Source organism: Lonchura striata, chromosome 3 (assembly GCF_050655825.1).
Source record: "Lonchura striata isolate lonStrDom1 chromosome 3, ASM5065582v1, whole genome shotgun sequence".
NCBI classification, from domain to species: Eukaryota; Metazoa; Chordata; class Aves; order Passeriformes; family Estrildidae; genus Lonchura; species Lonchura striata.
In genome coordinates, this window is record NC_140705.1 from 114,150,078 (window position 1) to 114,171,463 (window position 21,386).

A 21,386-nucleotide genomic window follows, 5' to 3' on the forward strand; every position below is an offset into this window, starting at 1 on the left:
ACAGGCTGAGATACCCAATCCCAAAATCACGTTGTGCTTCCCTTCTGCCCTCGCTTGCTCGCGCTGGTGCAGAGGAACACCAGGAAACACCGCCGAGACCTAAACCAAAAGCAGAGACAAAGGCCTCCACTAATTTCTGCTCTGGAATTTTCCCTGCTTAGGCAAGTTGGTGCTCTCCCCCATCCAGGAAGTATAATTAAGGCCAACAATCACCTAAGGTGCTGGGATCCACGAGCTTGTTCTGCCTGTCACCGTGACCGTCAGTGCTCTTGGCATGACCCACAAACACGGGCTCGAGAACGCTGGCTCAGAAATATCCTAAAACAGTGCCCCCATGCAGACAGGGCAGACTCCCAGATGAACGGCTAAAGATGGTGTTTTCTGAGCCTCTCCACAGCCGAGGTACAGACAGAAGTTAAGAAAGCTGCTTACTCATTGTAGGAGTCAACATTCGTCGAGCTCCACTTAAGGGATTTTCTCTTGTGTAAACTTGATTTTATAATTTAAAAAAAAAGAAAAAGAAAAAAAATGAAAAAAAAAAAAGTGGTGTTATGAAACAAAGACTTTTGGCAAGTGTTTGGGATGCGTAAGCTGGAGAGCAGCATCTCTCAGACTGCCATCCTGGGAAGCCTCCTGCTCGGGCCAAGGCAGGGGACGTGCCCTCCTGAGGAATGCTCCCGGGTCACTCCCAGCCCAACAAAGCCAGCGGGCTGCAGGGGGCCTCCCAAAGTTGCTTTTCCTCCCCGCCTTCTCTCCATTTTTGGGGGAGGGTAACAAGATCCCTGTCTGCTTCTATGTGATGAGAATGAAAAGAACAAGTGCAAACCCCACATCTCCCTGGACCCTATTTTTGCTGGGGGTTTTTTTTTTTTTTTTGAAAAAGTCCTGCAAACTGCTGGCAGGTTTTTTTAATGGAAAATACCAATCGCCTAAGATCTATACCTAGCCTTTTGCCAATAATGAGAAAACTTCACCTTCTGTCCCCAGCAATTCTTAGGAAATCTTTTGCTGTTATTCCTACAAATCCAATTACAGATTGTTGAGTAGCTAGTGGAGTAAGCTTATTGAGGAGTGTCACATCACTAAGTCGTGCGTATGTGTTTCAGTTTGTAATGTGGTCTGAGCCGCTGTAGAGGTGTCAACTTAAAATGCAAGTAAGTAGCAGAACAGGGCTAATCCCAGCCACTACTCCCCTGCAGCCAAATTGTAGCGCAATGAATGACAGTGGAAATGCAAAGATGCCACTGTGCTTATCACACACAGCCAGATGGTGGACCTGGATCAATGCACACATGCCACGATCAATGCATTTGATAAAGAATTAAGAAGAAAACTGTACATGTTATCAAAGAACTTGTACATGGCATAATTATGATTCTGCATGTGCTTACTGATGATATTGGAGACTCAGAGGCAGGTGATAATGAAACTGATAGGAAGAAATAGCTTAAAGGCTACAGCATATGGCCTCAGCACTAAGAAATCTTGTCAAATAGTTCAGAAAGCTTTTTTAACTGTTATTACAGGCTGCTCATAGTGCAAGCTGGTGGCAACGTTTTAATTTTTTTTAAACCTGAAATGTCAAAAAGTTACAAAAGCTGTACTTTTCAGAATGGTTCAGAAAATAATTAAGATGCTATTGTGTTTTAAACATGGCAAAAAAACTACAGGTAGAGAGAGCATTCACAATTTGGGGGTGGGGGGGGGAGTAGCTGGCCATTTAAATATGCATATACACTTCTGTGTTTCCTGAATAAATGCATTTAGACTTTGAGGGAGCTTGTGGCAGTTTAAGGAAGGTACCTCGGTGGCAATTTGCATCCAGCACACCAATTTCTACAAGATGCAGTTTTGATATTGTCCAAATTTTGGTATTATCAAAATGTATTGAAATGCACTCAACATCAAATGTAGAGTATTTCCCTGCTCTACATTTGTACTCTGTCAGCTGAGTTACAGACACCTTAGATGTGAAAGAAGGCAATTAAAGATTTGTGGAAAATAAAGTCTAAAGTAATAAAGAAAAATTATAATGTATAAAAGGTACCTAAAATACAAATTCTCATGCTCCAGTTGATAGATGAGCTGTCTAATCAACGCCTGGACGTAACTTAAGTGCTCTCATTAGTGTGAAGACCTTCAGGCTAAATAAGACTAAATCCCTTAAAAATTGCTTCTGCAATAGAAAAATCCCCCTTACCATTTTCCTCTGCCTAAATCATATCAATTAAAAAGAGAGAAGGGGAGGGAGGGAGAGAGAGAGGCATTTTCACATGACTTTGTTTTAACTGACACTCAAAAATCTATCTTCTGAATCCAATTTAAATGTCCAGGCAAAAAAAAAAAAAAAGAAAAAAAAAAGTTCATTAGCAATCAAAGAAACAAAAAAATCACCCCGAGTTTAGTTTCTCTTTCACTTTGAACCTGAATCTTTACTCAGTGCTAAGGTGCACAATGCCCATTGAATCCTTCACCGTAACTTCTTTTTTCAACCCCAAACGTTTAATCAACATTGCAGTTTTACATGAAATGATAAAATTTATCAAAACGATCCTCCAGAAGAGTGAAGCGCTTCTTTTCTTTTCAGCAGGCTGAGGAGGGACACTGTCTGCCTCCCCCCGCTCCCCGCCAACCCCCGAATTTCAATTTGTCCTGACAAACCATTGGGTATTAAATTCTAAAGGCACGCAGAGTGCATAAAGAACTGATGGCTTGATTAGCTCTTGTGGTGCAATTGAAGGAGCTGTCTCTCTCCCCGCTTCTCCATTTTGAGAAACACTTTGATCTTCGTTCAAGTCAATTCATGAACATCAACTGACAAGACTGCATGAAACACCCCAATGGTTAGGCCCAAACTCGTAGCAAACTATTTGGTTTCATTAAGGCTTTAGGAGAAGTGACCAGTGACAGTCCTTTCATTCAGAAGCCAACAGGCAAGTGACTATTTAAAGTTTAATGTGCACAATGTACTGCTGAAGGCCACTACACCTATAGTCAGTCACTCAAGTATGAATGCCTTTACCTACTATTTTGTGACATGTGAACTGCTAAGTGCAGCTGCGGTCTCATTAATGCATTTGCCCAGATTTGTTTGCGGGACTAAATAGACGATTCACAGAATTTCTGGTGAGAGAAACAACTGTATCTTCAAAGGGAGGTAGAACAGCAGTTGCTATGCAAAAGCCAGCTATTAAAAACAGGCTGTGTTTTAAAATGCAGCCATTTACTCAAGATTTGCCCAAATGCAGCAGAAATATTATCTGTTCCGGTTGGAAGTATGGAAGAATTTGAATCACATCACCCGCAAAGCGCAGGGTGTTTGGCTGGTGTCGCGCTTTGCTACAGTACACTACTTACACATCACTCTTCCCCTTTTTTAGTTGCCCTCTCCAAAGAGCCCCACTTCAAAGAGTTCATTTTTGCACCAGTTCCTGTCAATGCAGGTCAGAAACACTAAAGTGGAAAGTGGCTGCAGTGCCGTGGCACAAAGAGTCTCCGCGGCTGAAATCAAACAAAGCCCAATTAAACTAATCATAACGTCCCAGTGAACACAAGGAAGCTCACCTGGTATTTCTGGACTTCTTGTGTGAATTCCCAACTCTACTCGGTACTTGGTACTATAATTACCCTGACCAAAATACTGTGAAATTACTGCTCTGATCTACTAATGGCTGCAAAAAATCCCGTCGCTGTGGTTCCATGCCAAGGGGCCGTAGCAAGGTGGCGCAATGCTTTCTGACAGAGACGACAACTTCGAAAAACTCAAAAGGGAAAATTAACGGGATGTGGTTTATGTTGCCAAGGACTGTTCATTAATTACCAATTTAATCACTGCTGGAGGCATGACATTACAAAAATCTGGCTGAAAGTTCTAATAGATTATGAAGACCACCTAAGAAGAGTGACCAAGAAATGTACAAAACAATTAATACTGTTTCACTGCTATCAAAGACACTCAGATTATTTTACATCAAGTGAAGCAAAAGAATTAGTAGCTTCACAGTGCCACCACTAGGAACTGTAAATACAATGGCACACAATTAGTAATGCACATGTGACTTTTCGTTCAAGGCATATATCCTTGGGAAAGCCAGAACACGATAAGGAGAACAAAAGAAACATTTTTAAATGAAATGAATAAAGATTTTAACTCTACCCTTGTGCATGCTGAGCAATCACAGAATAGGCAATGCAAAATACAGCTCTAAGTAATGGCGATATCATCCTGGGATTCACAACAGCGTGCGCTGAACATCCACACGGAAAACGTCCACAGCTATTAGCAGCGATGGCAAAAGAGCATTCCAGGGGCTGAGAAACCCGGGGCTCACTCTGCACACAAAGGGATAGCTCTGAAACAGAGACTTTTTTTTTCCCCTCCCCCTAATATTTATAAATGGATAGAAGACGCTAAGATTTTGGAACCAATTTTGTTTGGATGATCTTAAAATTCCATTAATAAACTGCCAGCCTATTTTCTGTCAGCGTGCGAGGTAATGGTATGGCTGCAGACTGTGCAGCACCTTGAATTTACAGCCACATAATAAATAAATTTATATATTTAGGCCAGATCCTTAACCGGTGTAAACAGATACATATTACAGAGATAACAGCAATAAAAATCAACGGAGAAATTCAAGCATTTCTATCTAAAACTGAAACTACTAGCATTTGTTGTGCATTATCAAAGGTTATGCTTTATTCAGGAAATCCTTCCTACTATAAAACTGACAATGCATACTAATTCTTCTTAAAAATGAGTTTACTTGCACTAATTGATTTATTTTCCCGGCTACGTCAGGGACTTGTCTACAGCAGTATTTTTGTACAGTAAAATATCACAACTTCACACTAAGAAAGAGCTCAAACAGAACAAATATGAAGTCAAAAGATGTAGAACCTCTTTGGAAAGTTACAGATTATTTTTATTTTTCAGTGTTGTGGAAGGTTAAATAAAACAAGTTGCTTGCTCCTGCCATCAAGGAATTGAGATCAGACTATCTCACCTTTAGTGAGTCACTATAAAGAAGTAAATACCAGGTCAGCTGTGGGTTTGAAGTGTTCAGTCAGCATGTCAAACCTCCAGTTAAAGAAAAGTATATTGTCAAAACAACTATAAAACTTAGAATGCTCATGTAAATACTCCACAGCATAGTCTTATCAGCTTACACCATATTTAAGCACTTTTTAGTGGCATACAGGCAAGACACATAAATGAACAACAGGGAATAAGTTACCAAAGATCAGGGATTACCAAAATAATGTTCAATCTTTTTACCAATTAGATCGCAACTCCTTCTTTGTAATCTTGGGAAGATCTAGTGATCATATCTAAATCTGGCTGCAATTATCAGCATGACAGACTAGTCTTTTTTCGATCAATATTTTCCAATTAATATTAAAAGACCAAGGTTGCCACCTGCAAAGTCCTACACCTCAATAAATTCATGCTAGATGTTTAATTAATAAAGATCAAGTCTTAATCTTAAAAAAAAAAAAGAAGATAATAACTTAAGAGTGCTTCCTTAAATGAATTAACATGACTACCTCAATCACAGACATTTCTTTTCCAACTGAGGAGACTACAAAAAAATCCAGCAGTGAACTGGACACATTTCCTAATGCAATAGAAGTAGGGATTCTGGTTCTGAAAAAAAATACTAAATGAGGCTATTTTGTACTCATTTTCAAGAACCTGAAAATATAATTGGAGGAAAGAACACTCGCATGGCTACCTTGAGTTTAAGGCATCTTTCAATCAAAATAAAATATTCTATTTTTGCTGTCTACTCTGAATTTGTTTTTGATACCACTTCTGTTCACACTGGCTACAATTTACTTATTGGAGGTAAGATTGGACAGTTTGGAGCTTATGAGTTCAGAGAGGCAGCAGATTATTATTGCTGGACATGATCAATAAATGGGATCATTTATTAAAGTGTTTTTTCTGAGCATTTAAAATAATGCTTTTTTAAAATTTTTTTTCAGTCAGCATATCCAGTATCTGTGCAAATGTATGCAACCAAAATTAAAGATCATAAAGAGTCATAACCTTTCAGATTCTGTCACTTTCTGAAGCCTTTCTAAAAAGAACTTCCATTTGCACTAGTCCAGTGCATGCAAAAAAAAAAAAAAAAAAAAAAAAGTTATCATTTTGCACTCAAATATTTATGAAAATGAAAAGTAATGGGCACAACAGATTGACACCTGAAGTAGAAAGAGCTTATTAAAAATGAATTAGATACAGCTGCAACAAGTCCTTTGAGCAAGGGAGTAATAAAAAGCAGTATTCTGAGCAAGGAGAAACAATCTCATGGCACAGCTCGTTCCTCTCCCTCTGCTCACAGTTCATGTGTTTGGAGGAGACAGCTTTCCAGTGAAGCACTTTGTATCTGCAAAATCTGCTAAAGGAGTTGAACATCATTGCCACTGCTCTTTCAAATCTTTCTTTTTTTCCCAATATACACACATTGAGGCAGCTACTGCCGTCATTCAGCTTGAATAAATATATCATAATGATACAAAAATAATAAATCTTTCTCTGTACAGAAAGCAGGGTAGCACCAGTTGCAATTAAGCACAGCAGCAGCCTCAGGATTACTCTCCAAACCCCCTCACGTCACTTTGTATTATTCTGGTTTTAAATTCTTATTGTTCAAATGGAGTCCCTCACAATTTTTAGTACAGTTATACTCGAATGCCGCTCTGAAGAAGGAATTACTATTTTCCTATTTCACAAAAGGTATAAGACAGAGTGATTCCCTCCAGGTATCACGCTATTGAATTCCTGCATCCCAAAATCTATTCCAGATCTTAAATATGGAAAATTTTCGGCCAAATCCATACATGGGTAGCCCAGTCCTGCACCTAAATTCACCAAGGAGGAATCCGTAGCTCATGCAAAATCCAAGTAACTTCAGAAACTATCTGTAGCCCCTGGCAGGGAGAAAAACACATCTTTTGCCAGATGAGCACTATTTTTCATGAATTCCATTAGATGTGGCATTTTTGTAAGGCAGGCATGCTAAAGCTTACAAAAACAAGTTAAAAGAATCTGACACAGGATTTAGGAAATGCCAGAAATAAAGCTAGCGGGCATCATCTTAATTTTCATCCTGCTCTGTATCCTCTAAAGCAGAGCCTTATTGTGGCACCACCTTTTACTTTCACTATCTCCTGGTCTTCAACCCAGCCCTGAGCTCTACCCAGTGGTGTTCAGAGCTTGGGTTTATTTTCACTGCTCAATATGCAGGCCCATCAGCACGTAGCATTATCCTTTACACCACGATATTCAAATCTTGCTCTGAAGACAGAATTGTTAATTTCTTGATTTCTTTCCACAGTGCCCACCTCTGTGGTATTTAAGAGCCTCAAGAGCATTAATCACATTCCCTTCTCCCAGCAAGCCGTGGAAGAGTTATTACCCTGCTCTTCTGATGAGAACTGAGAGGAGAGATCCAGCTAAAGGGATCTGTCGCTGGGTGCTTGCTCTGGGAAGCCTATTAGTTGGATTTTTTTTTCACTATACTAAGCTTTACAGCCATTTATAGGTCTCAAGCACAGCTCCAATTGATTTCCCTGACAGACCTGGATGCTCAATATATCTGCAAATCAAACTTTTGCCTCAAAGCGATCCAGAAAGGAAGGACACAACAAATAGTGACCACCTGGAGGATATTTGGCTCAAACGACTTAGAGGCACTGATCAGAACTCGGGTAAAGGCAGAAGTACATTTCATTTTTTCAAGCACCTTAACCATGACCTCATCTTTTCACTCCGTGCAGTCCCTGCTTGGTTTGTTGTACACCTTTCAATTTCTGCAATCAAAAGCACAGAGGTCCCCTGGACAAACAGCCTTCTACATCACCTCTATCCTCTGAGGAAAATGAGACACAATTGCTTTGGGGAAAATAGTATGTGATCACATAATTAAAGACTACATCATAATGCATATACACAAAGGAGGTTAATTAAAGTTGCCTGTGCATTTCTTAACTCCTAATTCCATTCTCTGTAATCATGCTGACTCCATAACCATAGCCATTTGAGTTTGGAGAGTAAATGATAGCTGCAGTAAATTTCCATTCTTTATGTGGCCCAGTCACTAAAAGAAAATAGGAAGATTTTGCCAACAGCCTTTACAAATATTTGCTGACAGCAGAGTTATGCTGCGATTTAAGAATGAGAGATTCCATCCCATGTTCTGCAGATGAGGATTCCCCTCCTGGAAAGGCCTTTTAGGCCCATGACTGCTGAATATTTCCCACTCCCTGTGGTCCCCTCTAGCCTGTCACTTTGTCGGATGGGTCACATAGCCCAGCTCCAGTCTCCTCACCTTTCCAACATCACATTCCAGCCAAGCTGCCGCTGCTAACAACCATCACTACAGGTTGATATTTTACAGCATCTGCTGGGAGCAGATATGTCCCTTCCAGCCCTGTGATATTCACCATGAGCAAAGGCAAGTTAAATAAAAATGAGTAAGCTAATAAAAAGGCTCTCCTGGTTAAAAGCTAAGTGATTACAGCTGCTATATCAGATTGCAAATGACAGAAGCATCTCGTAAAAGAGTCACCACATGCACACATACATCAAGAAAGCAAGCAGAAAGGCTGAGCTGTTTATAAATCTACCATAGAGAAAGGGATCCACGAGGGGATCAGTAACTCTGTTCACAGAGCTCTTAAGCTAATTCTTCCAGTCTCCAAAGGGCTGCATCAATTTTCATGACACAGCTATGATCCTCCCAAACCATAAGCATGATTTCAAGGCGGTTCTGATCAACGCAGTCTCCTCTCAGACTTCAAATACCTGCACACATACCTTCACATGCTGTCTGGTATGCATACAGCTTGAGACTGAAGGCTTCTGAGAAGCACCAAATAAGCAGACATAACACTGAAATAACTTCTACCATGCTGCAAGGAGGGAAGAAATGGGAGAAATGAGGCTGTACTCTGCGCTCAGAGGAGAAACCGCAACACTGTGTTTTTCAAAATGGACTTTTACTAAAACAAATCAGGCAGCACACACCAAATAAACCTGCATTTATGGCCATGGTAGAGATTTGGAAACTTCCTCCCTGTTGCTGACCCTGAGCAGCACCACTGCCCCTCCTCAGTGCGCTCATTGTCCAGGTGATTGCTGTCAGCTGCTCACTGGGAAAGCAGAAATCCTGGCTGCCTCATGACACATGCAAAGTGCTCACAGCAAGGCCTAGGGATGAGGCTTTTCTAAAGTCACTAAGGACTGCACAGGCTTCATCTGGCAGCACAGTCAGAAAGAGTAGGATGCTAAAAGCCCTTTCTGAAAAGGTATCGGAAAAGGTGCAATTGCAAACTTCAAGAGTTACTTTCAAAAGTATTGCCTCTGAACTATCTCTTCGAAGTTTTCTTATTTAAAATTAGATCTTCCTGTTTCAAACCATTTTCTTTTGAATCTCAATCCATCCTGAAAATGAGCCTCGGCCAATTTCCACTACTAAATGCTGATTCTCATTATCACAACTCTCATTTGGATAGCACGCTACTACACATTACTGCACACTGACACATACAACACTGCTTTGAGTCAAAGTTCTTATTATTAACCTTAATGACCAAAAAGCCATGAATAGAAATAAGTCTGTGCTATATGTTAACAATCAAATGAACAATGACCTGTAGAAAACTGGCAGAACTACATCAAATGGAAACGCCTCATCTCTACTAATATCAAGTATGCTGAAGGAAAATGGGAATCAATGTGTTTTATCTTACACCTATATATGTTGATGCACACGTGCATTCTCTTTCAGAATATGCACATGTAGGGATATGTATGTAACATATACATACATGTTATACACAGCTTTACATCATGTAAATTATTATATGCCAACTGTAAGAGTCTCCAAATCACATCTCCATGACACACTTCAGGGCTGAGGAGCTTCTGTCATTCTTATATGACAAATTACTCATCAAGAGTGCCCAGATTTCACATGGGCCAGGACCATTTGTTCCAGGACAATTGTCCTTGAGCTTCTGATGGTTGCAGCAAGAAACTTTGGCTCTGCCAAAGCTGTCCTAAAAAACTGCCCTTCCCTTTCCTGCAAGCTTCTAATTAATTTTTCAGCTTCTGTAACAAATGAAATAAGGTCCCATGGGTAATCTGGCAGTCCTAACTCTCACCCTGAAAAGCCCTCACCATCTCATACCCTCCAGCTGGTTTTCATGGCCTGGACACCTTCTTCATTATTGTCTAACTTCACACCACCTACCCGGGGCACCTCTTCTCTGCATGCCACTGGGGCAGCTCCTTTTACTCCTGTTTGGATTTCATTAGCAGGAGTTTGAGGCTAAAAGAGAAAGTTTTGCTTCCCAATAGTGTGACCTGCATCAGAAGGGGCCTCAATCCTTAGGAGAGCAATGGTAAAAGATGCTCTTGCCGGGCAGTGTCCATGCAGACAACTTCTACTGACACTCAGGAACCTTTCTGAACTTCAAGGCTCTCTGACAAGACTGTGGTATTAACACAACTTTGACTGTTTTGAATAGATTTTTCAAGAGAATCTAACCATCTTTTCAAGTTTTATCTGTTCTTAATATGAGTAAAACAATGCTTTGTCAAACCTAATACAGAGAAAGAGATGAACGGGTTTTTTTGACATTAAAAAAAAATTTAAAATATTACCCTGGGGCAGAAGAGCTGACAGGGAAGATTTTAGCTCAAACAATGAAATACTAGCAAAGTTGTAAAACCTTTGAAAATAGGAGCTTGTAATAAAAAATGTTAGGCAACTTTAATTACAGTTGTTTCTGCCTGAGTAGTTGCCTATAGTAACTCCCCTCTAATGCCTTTTTCTCTATGAAAAGATAATTTTAAAAAAATCTAAAGTGAAATTTATACTAAAATATACATATCTGGGAAAAACTTAAAAAACATAGTAATAAAAAATATTTTATGTATATTATACAAATAAGTATATAAATAAGACTTGTCTGCATATACAAATATATTTCAAAGTAAAATGAAGTATCAGTCTATGAGAGGAAAAAACAAGAACCAGCATGGATCCAAGGGAGTTAAGAAAATGAAATGTGTAAATGACTGTCTTCATTTTTTTATTGTGTGATCCCATTCCTGAAAAAAGCAGAATCTGCCCCTCAGGACTCAGCTCTGAAAGGTGGGAATCTGTAAAGATTCCAGCCTTCCTCTGAATCATTATTTTACAGTTATATTTACATTCTCAGCTGCCAGTACAGTCTCTAATGTGCAACAGTTAGAATCACAAAACCTGCATTGCAAAGGTTTGCATAAAAATTAATTAGCTTTCATCTCCAGAGAGTAGGGATCCTTCCAGGTCACCATGGAAGCCACTGGAGATGCAACCACAGCTGCTTCAACACCAGAGCTCATTCCCCAGCTCCACTTTCCCCTCACCAGCACAATCAACTTTGGTGATGAAAAGGATTTGTTTCATCAACTCTTTTACTGACTGACACAAGCAGTTCCATTCACTGCAACAACACTTCTAAAGCAGCAAGGAGCTCACATCAGAGGCTCAAGGAAATGATTTACATTAACTGAAAGAGAAGCAATCAGAAATAGCACAAATTACTTCACTATCCTTTAACAAGTACTGTTTGAGTTTCACCCCACCAGAAACTGCAGGGCCAATCAAAGAAGATGCTCCCAGACTTCAGCTTCCAGGGAAGTGGGAGGCACTTCTCTGTTGGCCATGACATCAGGACAAACAGGTTTTAGCAGTGAATGAAGGACACCCGACACAGCAAAGAGAAGAAATGTTCTGCAAGGACATGCCTCCCCCCACGACAGCACACACAATGCATTTTAACTCTGCCAACTGCGAGAGTGGCCAGTGTTTCTTACATCGTTCAGCTGCTTATTGCGGGCTGGGATGAGGGCACTGCTTAGCTGTTTATTCCCTGCCTTTAATGCTGCATCTCTTCTTGCTTGCTCAAGCAGAACTCTCGCTCGTTCTTTAAGTTCTTCCTGTCTTGACAACATACGTTGCTTAAAAATAAAGAAATATAATTAACAGCAAGGCAGCCTCAGGGCACCCAAGGTTTATACAGTAGTTAATAGCCAGCGGCCTTCCTACACAATAAAGGTCAGGAGCCACATGAATTATGTCTTCATGAGGTGACAGAGCATTCTACAGAAATGAAAAGATGATCAAAATGTAAAACAAAAAAAAAGTCATAGGCCTTTAAAATGTAAATAGGAGTTCTCTTCCTTCCCCTTAAAACTTAATTTCTATCAACATTAAATGACTTTAAACTTCAACTGTGGAAAAAAACTCAAATGGCTTCACAGAAGCCATGTCAAACGTGCTATGTGTTTACTTATTTACTTTAATATGTATGCAAATATGGCTACAACAAAAATGCTTTGTTGGCTACTTATGTGGGTACCACTCACTTACAACTTAAATCGAGCACAAAGAGGCTGGGTACAAGGTGAAAAACCCTGCAAAAGTATCTGCTTCTACTGCATTTATGGATACGCACAAGAAAGTCCCTTCTTCATACAAAGGACTGGGTCTCCTTTAAGAGCAGAGATAGCAAAAGGGGTTCTGCAACACGAGAACTCAGCTCCCAGGCAGACACACTCCCAAGGGATGGTCTCCTCGTCAAGGTCAGCTGTGACGAGTGGGAAAATGCATCTCCAGGCCGTGACATGGAGCAGGGCTGGGACAGCTGGCACAGCCTGCTGTGCTCCTGCAGCAGCCCCGTGGAAATGGAGCTGCCTGACCCTAACCAACATCTGAGTGGAGGTTCAGAGGGAGCCTCACATCTGAGGTTTTATTGCCATGTGCAAATGCACCAATAATTAACAACTAAGAACGGCCTTTAAAGCCAACTCCTGCTTTTCCTTGGCCTGTTGTTACACCCTTGCCCATGAAAATCTTCATAGAGAGCAAATCCTGTCTCCTCCTGCTTTTTCATTCTGTATGGGCCAAGCTGTTCCTTTCTCATCTAGTACACAAAGATGATGATGATGACCATGATGATGATGATGATGATAATGATGAAGAAGGTGAAAAGAAACCTCACAAGACTTCAGTGATTAAAGGAAAGAAATTAGCTGACTCTGGAACCAAGAATTTGGCCATTATCACTCATCTACACACTGCTTCTTTTGCAATAAAATGATCTTTATGGTGCTTACTCAGAAAAAAAACCCATAAAAATATTTGAAGCAATTCATACTACCAGAAGACTGGATATATTCTTTTCTTACCAGAGCTAATGGCACAAAGCCCAAACTCAAGAAAACTCTTCACAGGAGTAAAATTATAATCCTGCTTTGGCATTTTTGTATGTGGAGGTGATACCATGTTTTACATATTTTTATGATGACATGATTTATTGATAATACTCAGCATATATATAATATTCAACTTCCATTCTCACAATAATCTGCAAGGTAGGTGGGCATATACTGTTATCTTTATAGAAAGAAAAATGACATTGTGGTGAAGTAACATGCCTTAGGCTGCTCAATGGAAAAAAGCATAATTTAACAGTTTGGAGTTTCTACCTCACCATCCTGGCTATGTTCATGAGACTCTATGATTTCCCAGACAAGATTTTGAATTCTCTTTAGTTAATTTTAATGTATGCAAGGCTTTACATTTCCTAATGAATTGATATATTTTTCCAGTTTTTGCTTCAGTATGCAAGACTCAAGAGAAAATGAGTTGCAACAGACAGTGACAAAAGCTTTGGAGCCATCTTTGAGATAGCTGAGAACATAAATTCCTTTAATTGGAGAGAGATTGCAAAGATCAACAGTGGGACAATTTCTGTAAATTAGTTTTCCATGTAATGATTGTTTTTCAGCACCACCTACTTCTCAGGCAAAATATTTGTTGCCCAAAAATAAAAATACACTTCTCACCTCACCATTTATGCCGAAGATTTGGTGTAAATTACAAACACAGAGAAACAACTTGAACAGCACCTCCTTCCTAATTCACAGACCCAAATGTCTTACCTGGGCTGTTTTTGCAGTTTGATCTGCATGATTTAAAGCTGTTCTGGCATCACTGTCAGAATCGGATTCTGTTTGCCTCGGAGAAGCATGTGGTTTCTTTGCAAGATCTGTATCCATATTATAGGAGTATCCAGGCTTAGAAGTAGGAGACAAACTTGGTTTTGTGACAGGCGAACTGGGATCTGCTCTTGTGCTCTCTGTGGATCCTATACATCCCAGCTTTTCTTGCTCTGAGAAACCAGGGGTACTGTCTAAGCTCTGGTGTCTCTTCTTGTTGTTATCTTCACAAGCAACAGTGGGAGACATATCCTCTTTTTGATCACTGACATGTGCTAAGTCACTGAAGTCTAAAGTGTCACTTATCAGCAGCTTCTTCCTTCCCAACACAGGCTGCACTTGCGTCGTGTCTGCGCCGCTACACTTCCCGATGTCTTCAGACGCGGAAGTCCTCCCGGAGCTCTGCTGGGATTTCTGGGGGTCCGTGTCACTGCGAGTCCTGCGGGAAGAAGGGGAAGCTGTGCTGGGGCTCAGGTGGTCGTCGGGAGTCTGATGCTCGCTCTCCGATTCGCCGACGCCGCTGTCGGTCACGAACACGGAGTCGTCCTGCGAGGCCAAGTCCGCCAAGGCGCTGTCCCCCGCCTGCAGCTCGGGCTCCCGCTGCAGGTCGCTCAGCTCCGCGTAGAACTTCTCCTGGTCCACGGAGCTGTTCGTGTCCGTCTCGTAGTTCCCCACTTTGTACGTGCTCTTACTGCTGTTCTCCTCGATCTGAACCACGTTCAGCTCCTGCCCGCAGAAATGAGCCCTGATCTGATAGAGATAGGTCATAACACTCAGTTTGTCAGGGATGGCCAACAAAACCATGTCCGAGGGCTCCAGCAGCCGCGAGATCCCCAAGCTGGCAAAGCCGTCGTAAGCCTTGGAAGACAGACAAAATAAAGATCACAGTGCGGCAGTTTCTCACCCGTCGTAACATCTCAAGAATGCAAATGGAAGTTTCAGGCAAAATAAGAAGCCTAAAATACATCCAGTATTACAGAAAATACATTCACTATTACAGGGAGAACACGGCTCTGACTCCATTACTTATTATTCTTTTGGCTTCATTATAGTCATTGCTACTTTTCTGGTGCACTGTCCAACATCCAGCTCATTGACTTGTCCTGATGGCTTCTACGTATGTCCCAAGACAACTTCACAGCAAAGCAAACTGAGAGAATGCAACCAGCAAAAACACTCACATGGCATTGCTTTAAATATTTTTAACATACTTCAATGCCATACTACACAAAAATCTTTTGTTACTTAAAATTGTGACACTTCTATGGGTAACCAGCTATTCATGAAACTGCAGCTTGAAAGCCCTTCTTCTTGCACTAGGAAAACCTACCAATATCTTAAATGGTTCTCACTCAAGTAGCAGGAAACAAGCAAACAAAAAAAGTTTAAGAGCTGGACCAGAAAAAAAAAAGGAACTCAGGATGGCTTTTTAAGATAAGGAACAAAGATATAAGAAACACGACACTAATCCATCTTGAGCTTTATCATTGATGATCAACCTTCTGCCTTCTATTGGTCATGTAATTGCAGTGATTCCTGCTGATGAAAAACTATGTCCAGATAGTCAAAAAGAACACCACTGCAGATTACCTGACACTAGACATAAATCACATTAATCCATCAAGGAAATGCATTTTAGAAACATTTGTTGTTGCTAAATTTGTAAGAAAGAGAGAGTGAAAATCATTCCCATTTCACTTTACTTTCTAAAAGCTAAACAGTTGCAACCCTCCCGCTTTGTGAGGCCACATTGTCTCCTTTTACTGCTGGCCCTTTAAGTGAGTGGGCTTGGTGCATCAGGTTTTTCTAGTTTTGAAGAATTAAAGCCGTTTCTCAATTTACAATTAATTATTAGTATCCTGGATTAACCTTGGAAGACAATATTGTGTTTCAAGGAAGTCTTTAAAAGGCCTCCTGTTAGCATAGATGCACTCAGTTAAAGCATGTGGGCTTCTCCTCCCCCAGGAATCCTGCAGCTCCTTTTCACCCTCTCCTGAAGGGGCTTACAGTGTTCACACTTGATCCTACACTGGTTTGAACAAAAGCAGATGCTAAATTTAAGACATGGATGAGAGAACTGTCCTTTCACAAGGAAACACTAACACACATCACTGGCTTCAACTCTTCAACTTTACATTTTTCCTTAATTTCTTTAGTCTTAAAAGAATACAGGAAAAAAAAAACAAAACAATTATGTTTTGGGTTTTTTTTAATCCTCTTGATTTTGATATCACTAAGTATTCAACAGTGAGACAGACTGTGGGGCTGGGCTAGCTTGCTCCTGGCAGACCCAGATATTTTGTTTGCTCTGAGAAAAGGAGGCTATCTACTCCTCCTTGCAATGTCATTCCCTACTCAGTGGTCCAATAGTTTTCGTTTCAGCTGCTTTTCAAACTCTGCTTCCAAAAGCTGGAATTCATCTTCCTGAAATTTTGTATGCCTCCCCTCATGCTCAGGTATAACTTTCCAAAGCACTTCAGGTAAAGTACTTTTTATAACACTATAACAAATGATTCACAGAGTTTATCTAGACATAGAAATGTTTGAATAATTTATTTTTAAGCTCTTCTGGCTCTCCCCATACAAAATGATTTGGCCTTAAATCATTGCTGGTATTTGGTGTGGTATTTCTTGGGAAGGTTTACTATTATGAGAGATTGTTATGGCATTTATAAATACAGAGCTGTGCTTAGATATAGGAGCAGCAGAGGCAAACATGAACCGATGTATTTGCTGATACAAAAGTCCAGATGGAGCAGAACAACAGCAAAGTGATAGGTGGGAGGGAATGGCAGCAACCTGGATGGTAGAAGAGGGACAGCTGTCACTTACAGCACCTTGGGACACGGAGCTGGAGGAGCAGGATGGGGCTGAGGAGGGGAGGGAGACAAGATGGGTGGAACTGAACAGACGTGGGGAGCCCAGAGAGCAGTGCAGGGATTTGGGGGGCAGCCTGAGGCATGGCAGATACCAGGAATGATGGATGCTCCTAGGACAGCAGGAACCAGGCTGGGCATGGACACACAGCGAGCCATCCGTGCTGTCTGGGCACTAAAGGTAAGGCCAGGATGTGTTTGCTAAGTGGGCCAGTGCTGACTCAGGGGCATAAATAACTTGTTACCTCACACTGCAGGCAGTGGGAATCACCATCTGAAGAATTGACAGGACTTAAGGACAGGCATGGCAGCCAGGGCAGCCAGAGACATAACTTGACCTAAACTCCTTTTATACTCGCAATTTCTTATTTGCATGCTAATAAAACTAAATTCTATGAGTACCTCCCAGGGTCTATAAAATGAAGGTGGGGACAGCGTTTCAGGACTATCAGGAAAGGTACTTGCTTAGAAGTAACACAACAGCAGGACTGAATTTGGAATGATGGATATTCTCAGTACAGCTGCAATCACTTTTTTGTTAGCTGTTCTGTTCTTCTAGTGATGCCTGGGATTAAACACAGTTATCTCCTGCTGATGCCTGACACCTATTTCCCATCCCCTCTCATTCCCATCCACATTTTTGCTTCTCTCCTTTCAAAGTACACTAGATATGCAGATTGGCATGCCAGTATTCTACAGACAGTAGCTCTAGAAACAGCAATTGTGTGTTCTGGATGTGTCCATGCAGCACCATGTGATGGGCTGTCCTTCACTACTAGAAAAGCTGGGAGCTTCCTGATATTCCAGCATATTTATAAATACATCATATTTCTAACTAGTTGTAACATGGTATTAACAGTAAAGTTTCAAAGTCAAATTATTTTTGTTAAACAGAGGCATAACTCAGCCTCATTTTTTACAAATATTTACTACTCTGCATGTTTAACTCTGCTTCTACATGATCCTACTGATGCCAACAAGCATCTCCTACACATGCAATTAGATATGTTCTTAGGACTTGTTTTTATGAATTGTAGTGGTGAGCATGAACAACTATTATAAAAACATTAACTCCAGTTTCAAGGTAAGGAATATTTTCCATTTTGACTCAATACTATGCCTTTAAGTCTTCATTCTTCTATTTAAATACATGATTTAAAAGGATTCCTTTTAAAAATGGAATATTTTATTAAGATGATCACTCATGTTCAAATGTATTGAGGAATTTGTTAGAAAGAACTGGGGAGTATCATAAAAATCAAAAGTGCCAATTGAACATCCAAAAGATATACCCACACCATAAATTAAACAAGCTTCTCTAAACAATAATTAAAACCAGAAATTCAGTGTTAGAACCATACTGTTGTGCCCTTCTGCTTCTCATTCCTTCATCTTGTCAAAGATCCAGCCCAAGTCCTGTTGAGTAGCTTATATTTTTAAAGTGCAGGACATGTTATTAGCAACACAAAATATTTCTATTGTTGATAAGGAACTATAATGCCAGCATGCTGTAATTTTAATAATTTTTCAGTAATTTATATTTAATTATGATTTAGTAATAATCAAATGGACATATTAAATCAAATTAGCAGTTTAACACTACTAGGAAGGCAATATGGATGGTTAGCTACATCTGAGATTTAAGGAGAAGCACAACTCTTTAGACCAGCTGGGAAAGTATCCCTGTAATGTTTGTAATTTTCTCAAAGATAATCCTGGTTTCTCTTTTGTTCCTGGTAGAAATTTGAATTTCCAATGTGCACCAAAAATACCTTCCAATTCAGACTGATGCCAATGTAGTAGTTGTTTGGGATTTTTTTAATATATGTATATTCAGGACACTAAGCCTATTTATCCATCTCCCACTGAAGTATTTTTCTTCTTTTTTTTTTTTTAATTTACTGACAAGCTGATTGACAGACATCAATTGGGATCCATCAGCACAGGCACCACAGGCAGTATTCCAATCATTTCCCAACTCTGTAACACACTGACATATTGGCCAAGATCAGATGTCACAGGTAAATACCCTTTTTTATTCAGCATCAGTGGCAGCACCCAATTGGTTGGTGTGTGTTATAAAGAACCTCTGATGACATGCCTTTTTTAAGAGTGCATTTCCATCCCTAATTATACACAGTATTTGCACTGAAACAGTTGTTAAGAAATCTTAAGATTTCCTCTTTTTTTTTTTTTTTTTAAATTAAAATACAAACAAGGTTACGCACTTCTAAAATATACACTCCTATGGGTTAACCTTTAATCTGTGGTTTTCCTTTGGGAAGAAGGAGAGGCAGAAAAACATTAAAAAAAAAAAAAAGAAAAAAAGAAAAAAAAGAGCTGCTTCAGACAAAGAAAATCATCCTATTCATCCAAAGATGTTATTTTAATTGGTTAGGAGGAATCATTGTCCAATGTGTTACATATCTGCATGGAATTTGCAGGCAGCCATTGTTGGCAGTGCTGCATTCACTCCAACCAAGGGCACACGGGGTTATCTGGCAGAACTGTGTGAGACCAGGAAATAAATCTGCAGGAAGCAACTGAGATACTCGGTGTAGCTGTCAGGCAAAGGCTGGCAAAGTGATGAAAGAGAAAAGCTGCCCAATAACAACAATCACTATGTCTTCAATTCTGGGAACTATATCCTGATAGAAGGACAGGCTAAAAAGTTCAGTTTGCCATTACAGCTTCCCAAAAAAAAAAGATCACTGATCATACTGCTAACATTTTTAATTAATAATCTATTCTTTCTTTTTTATAATCCAGTTTAATTAGGCCAGACGCTCAACAAAACTTGAAGTACGAAAACATATGGTCACAGAAAATACTGTGATGTCACAGATAATCCACTTAGGTCATTATAAGTCCTCCTATTATTATGGAAAAAATATCATCAGTCAAATACTCATTAGATAGCAGCAGCTCAGAGATATTTCATTATTTATAATACTTAAGTACTAAATTAAAGACAAGTGACTCCCTAACACATAAGTGTGTGGGCACATTAAAATATAAACAAAATGAATTTTAATAAAGCACTTTCAGAAATTCCACATAAGTAAATAATACTAGATTGTAGATATGTTTGCTATATAATATTGAACTTGGTTAATTTATTCAAAGTATATTTTTATACCTTCATCCCAGTTAAATTTAGTGCCTTTTAAAGCAGTATAAAAATAAAATCACAGCTTTAAGAAGGCATATACTTAAAACAATTTTCAGATGATCTTCAGGAACAAATTTATTATCAGTGACTCACATGAAAATTCTAATTTCTAAACATGTCCCTAGGGCCCAACTGAAGCTTGTAACATATCTAAAATAGTGAGCAGAAATAAACAGTCTTCTGGTGATCACCAAACTGAATTCCTGCTTGTTCAGAGAAACTTTTTATATCTTGCACCTACAAAGAGTGGTTCAAAACAGTTGCACTGCACAAGGCTATTAACTATTTTGCCAGCATTTAATTTATGTGTAAAGTAATATCTCAACACTTTTTATGCTAAACCTCTCTTGCTGTGCACACCACTTCATTCAGCTGATGCAGGGTAAGAGTAGGTGTAAAATTTCATCTTTAAAAAGACAACAATCACCATCAAAGCAACATCAACCTTGCCCAGCTCCCAGAGCCTTGTTAAAACAGCAGTGAGAAGCCTCGTGTGCCACAGCCCAAGAGCAGGCACATTTCCCATTCTTTCCATTGGAAAAACCAGAGCAGTGCTCACAGGAGGCTGGCCAGGCCCTTCCCCTGCTCTCAGTTAACGGAGGCCATACAGAATTAAACCCCACTGCCAGCCTTGCACTTGTGGTGAATGTTAAATCCGTGACAAACTCGAGTCAATAACGCGTCCGATCGGAGCCGCGGGAGCCCGAATCCCTTCTGTGAGCAGCTGCATGACCTCACAGAACAACCACGCTTCCCCAAAATTAATAAAAACCTGCAGCAAAGTCAAAATTGAGGCTATGGTTTTGTTTTTGGTTTGGTTGGTTTTTTTGGCTTTTTCTTTTTTTTTGCTTTCTGCCTGGAAGTTCTTACCTTTTTGTTGTTTTCTTTAATATCTTGAGGATTCAGGGACTTGTAGTCACTGAGGGGGAAAATGGCACAGTGGGTATATACAGTATTTGATAAAAGCAGCAGTTTTAAAACAAACTAAATCTAAAAATTTGACATACAATAATATCATACAGTAACTAGCAATTTCACAGCAATTCAATCAACAAAACTAATAGTGTGGAAAATTAAAGGAATAAATAAATAAATAAATAAACACCGATTACATGTTTCATTGCCTGAAGCTCTCCATCTAAAAAGAAGTTAAGGCAGGGACTAGAGGCCAGCCTTGACAACCAAATTTACCAGGAGGTAATCCGTCCTTGTCAGCATACAAAGAGCTTATTCCTCTCATCTCATTTCAACACTGGCGCAATTCTCATAATCATCT

The 21,386-nt window shown here is 39.9% G+C and overlaps 1 protein-coding gene across 16 annotated transcripts in view; it reads right to left on the reverse strand.

Moving 5' to 3' along the window:
- Positions 1–21,386, reverse strand: part of EHBP1 (EH domain binding protein 1) — a 202,431-nt gene that overhangs the window by 57,485 nt on the left and 123,560 nt on the right. For 15 of the 16 annotated variants that reach the window (XM_031504212.3, XM_085577247.1, XM_085577246.1 and 12 more), the window contains 3 exons: positions 20,981–21,029; positions 14,006–14,920; positions 11,876–12,019 (listed from right to left, as the gene is read on the reverse strand). In XM_031504212.3, the coding sequence (XP_031360072.2) occupies positions 11,876–12,019; positions 14,006–14,920; positions 20,981–21,029 (1,108 nt within the window). The remainder of the gene's footprint in view (positions 1–11,875; positions 12,020–14,005; positions 14,921–20,980; positions 21,030–21,386) is intronic. The other variant, XM_085577248.1, reaches the window with a different exon arrangement.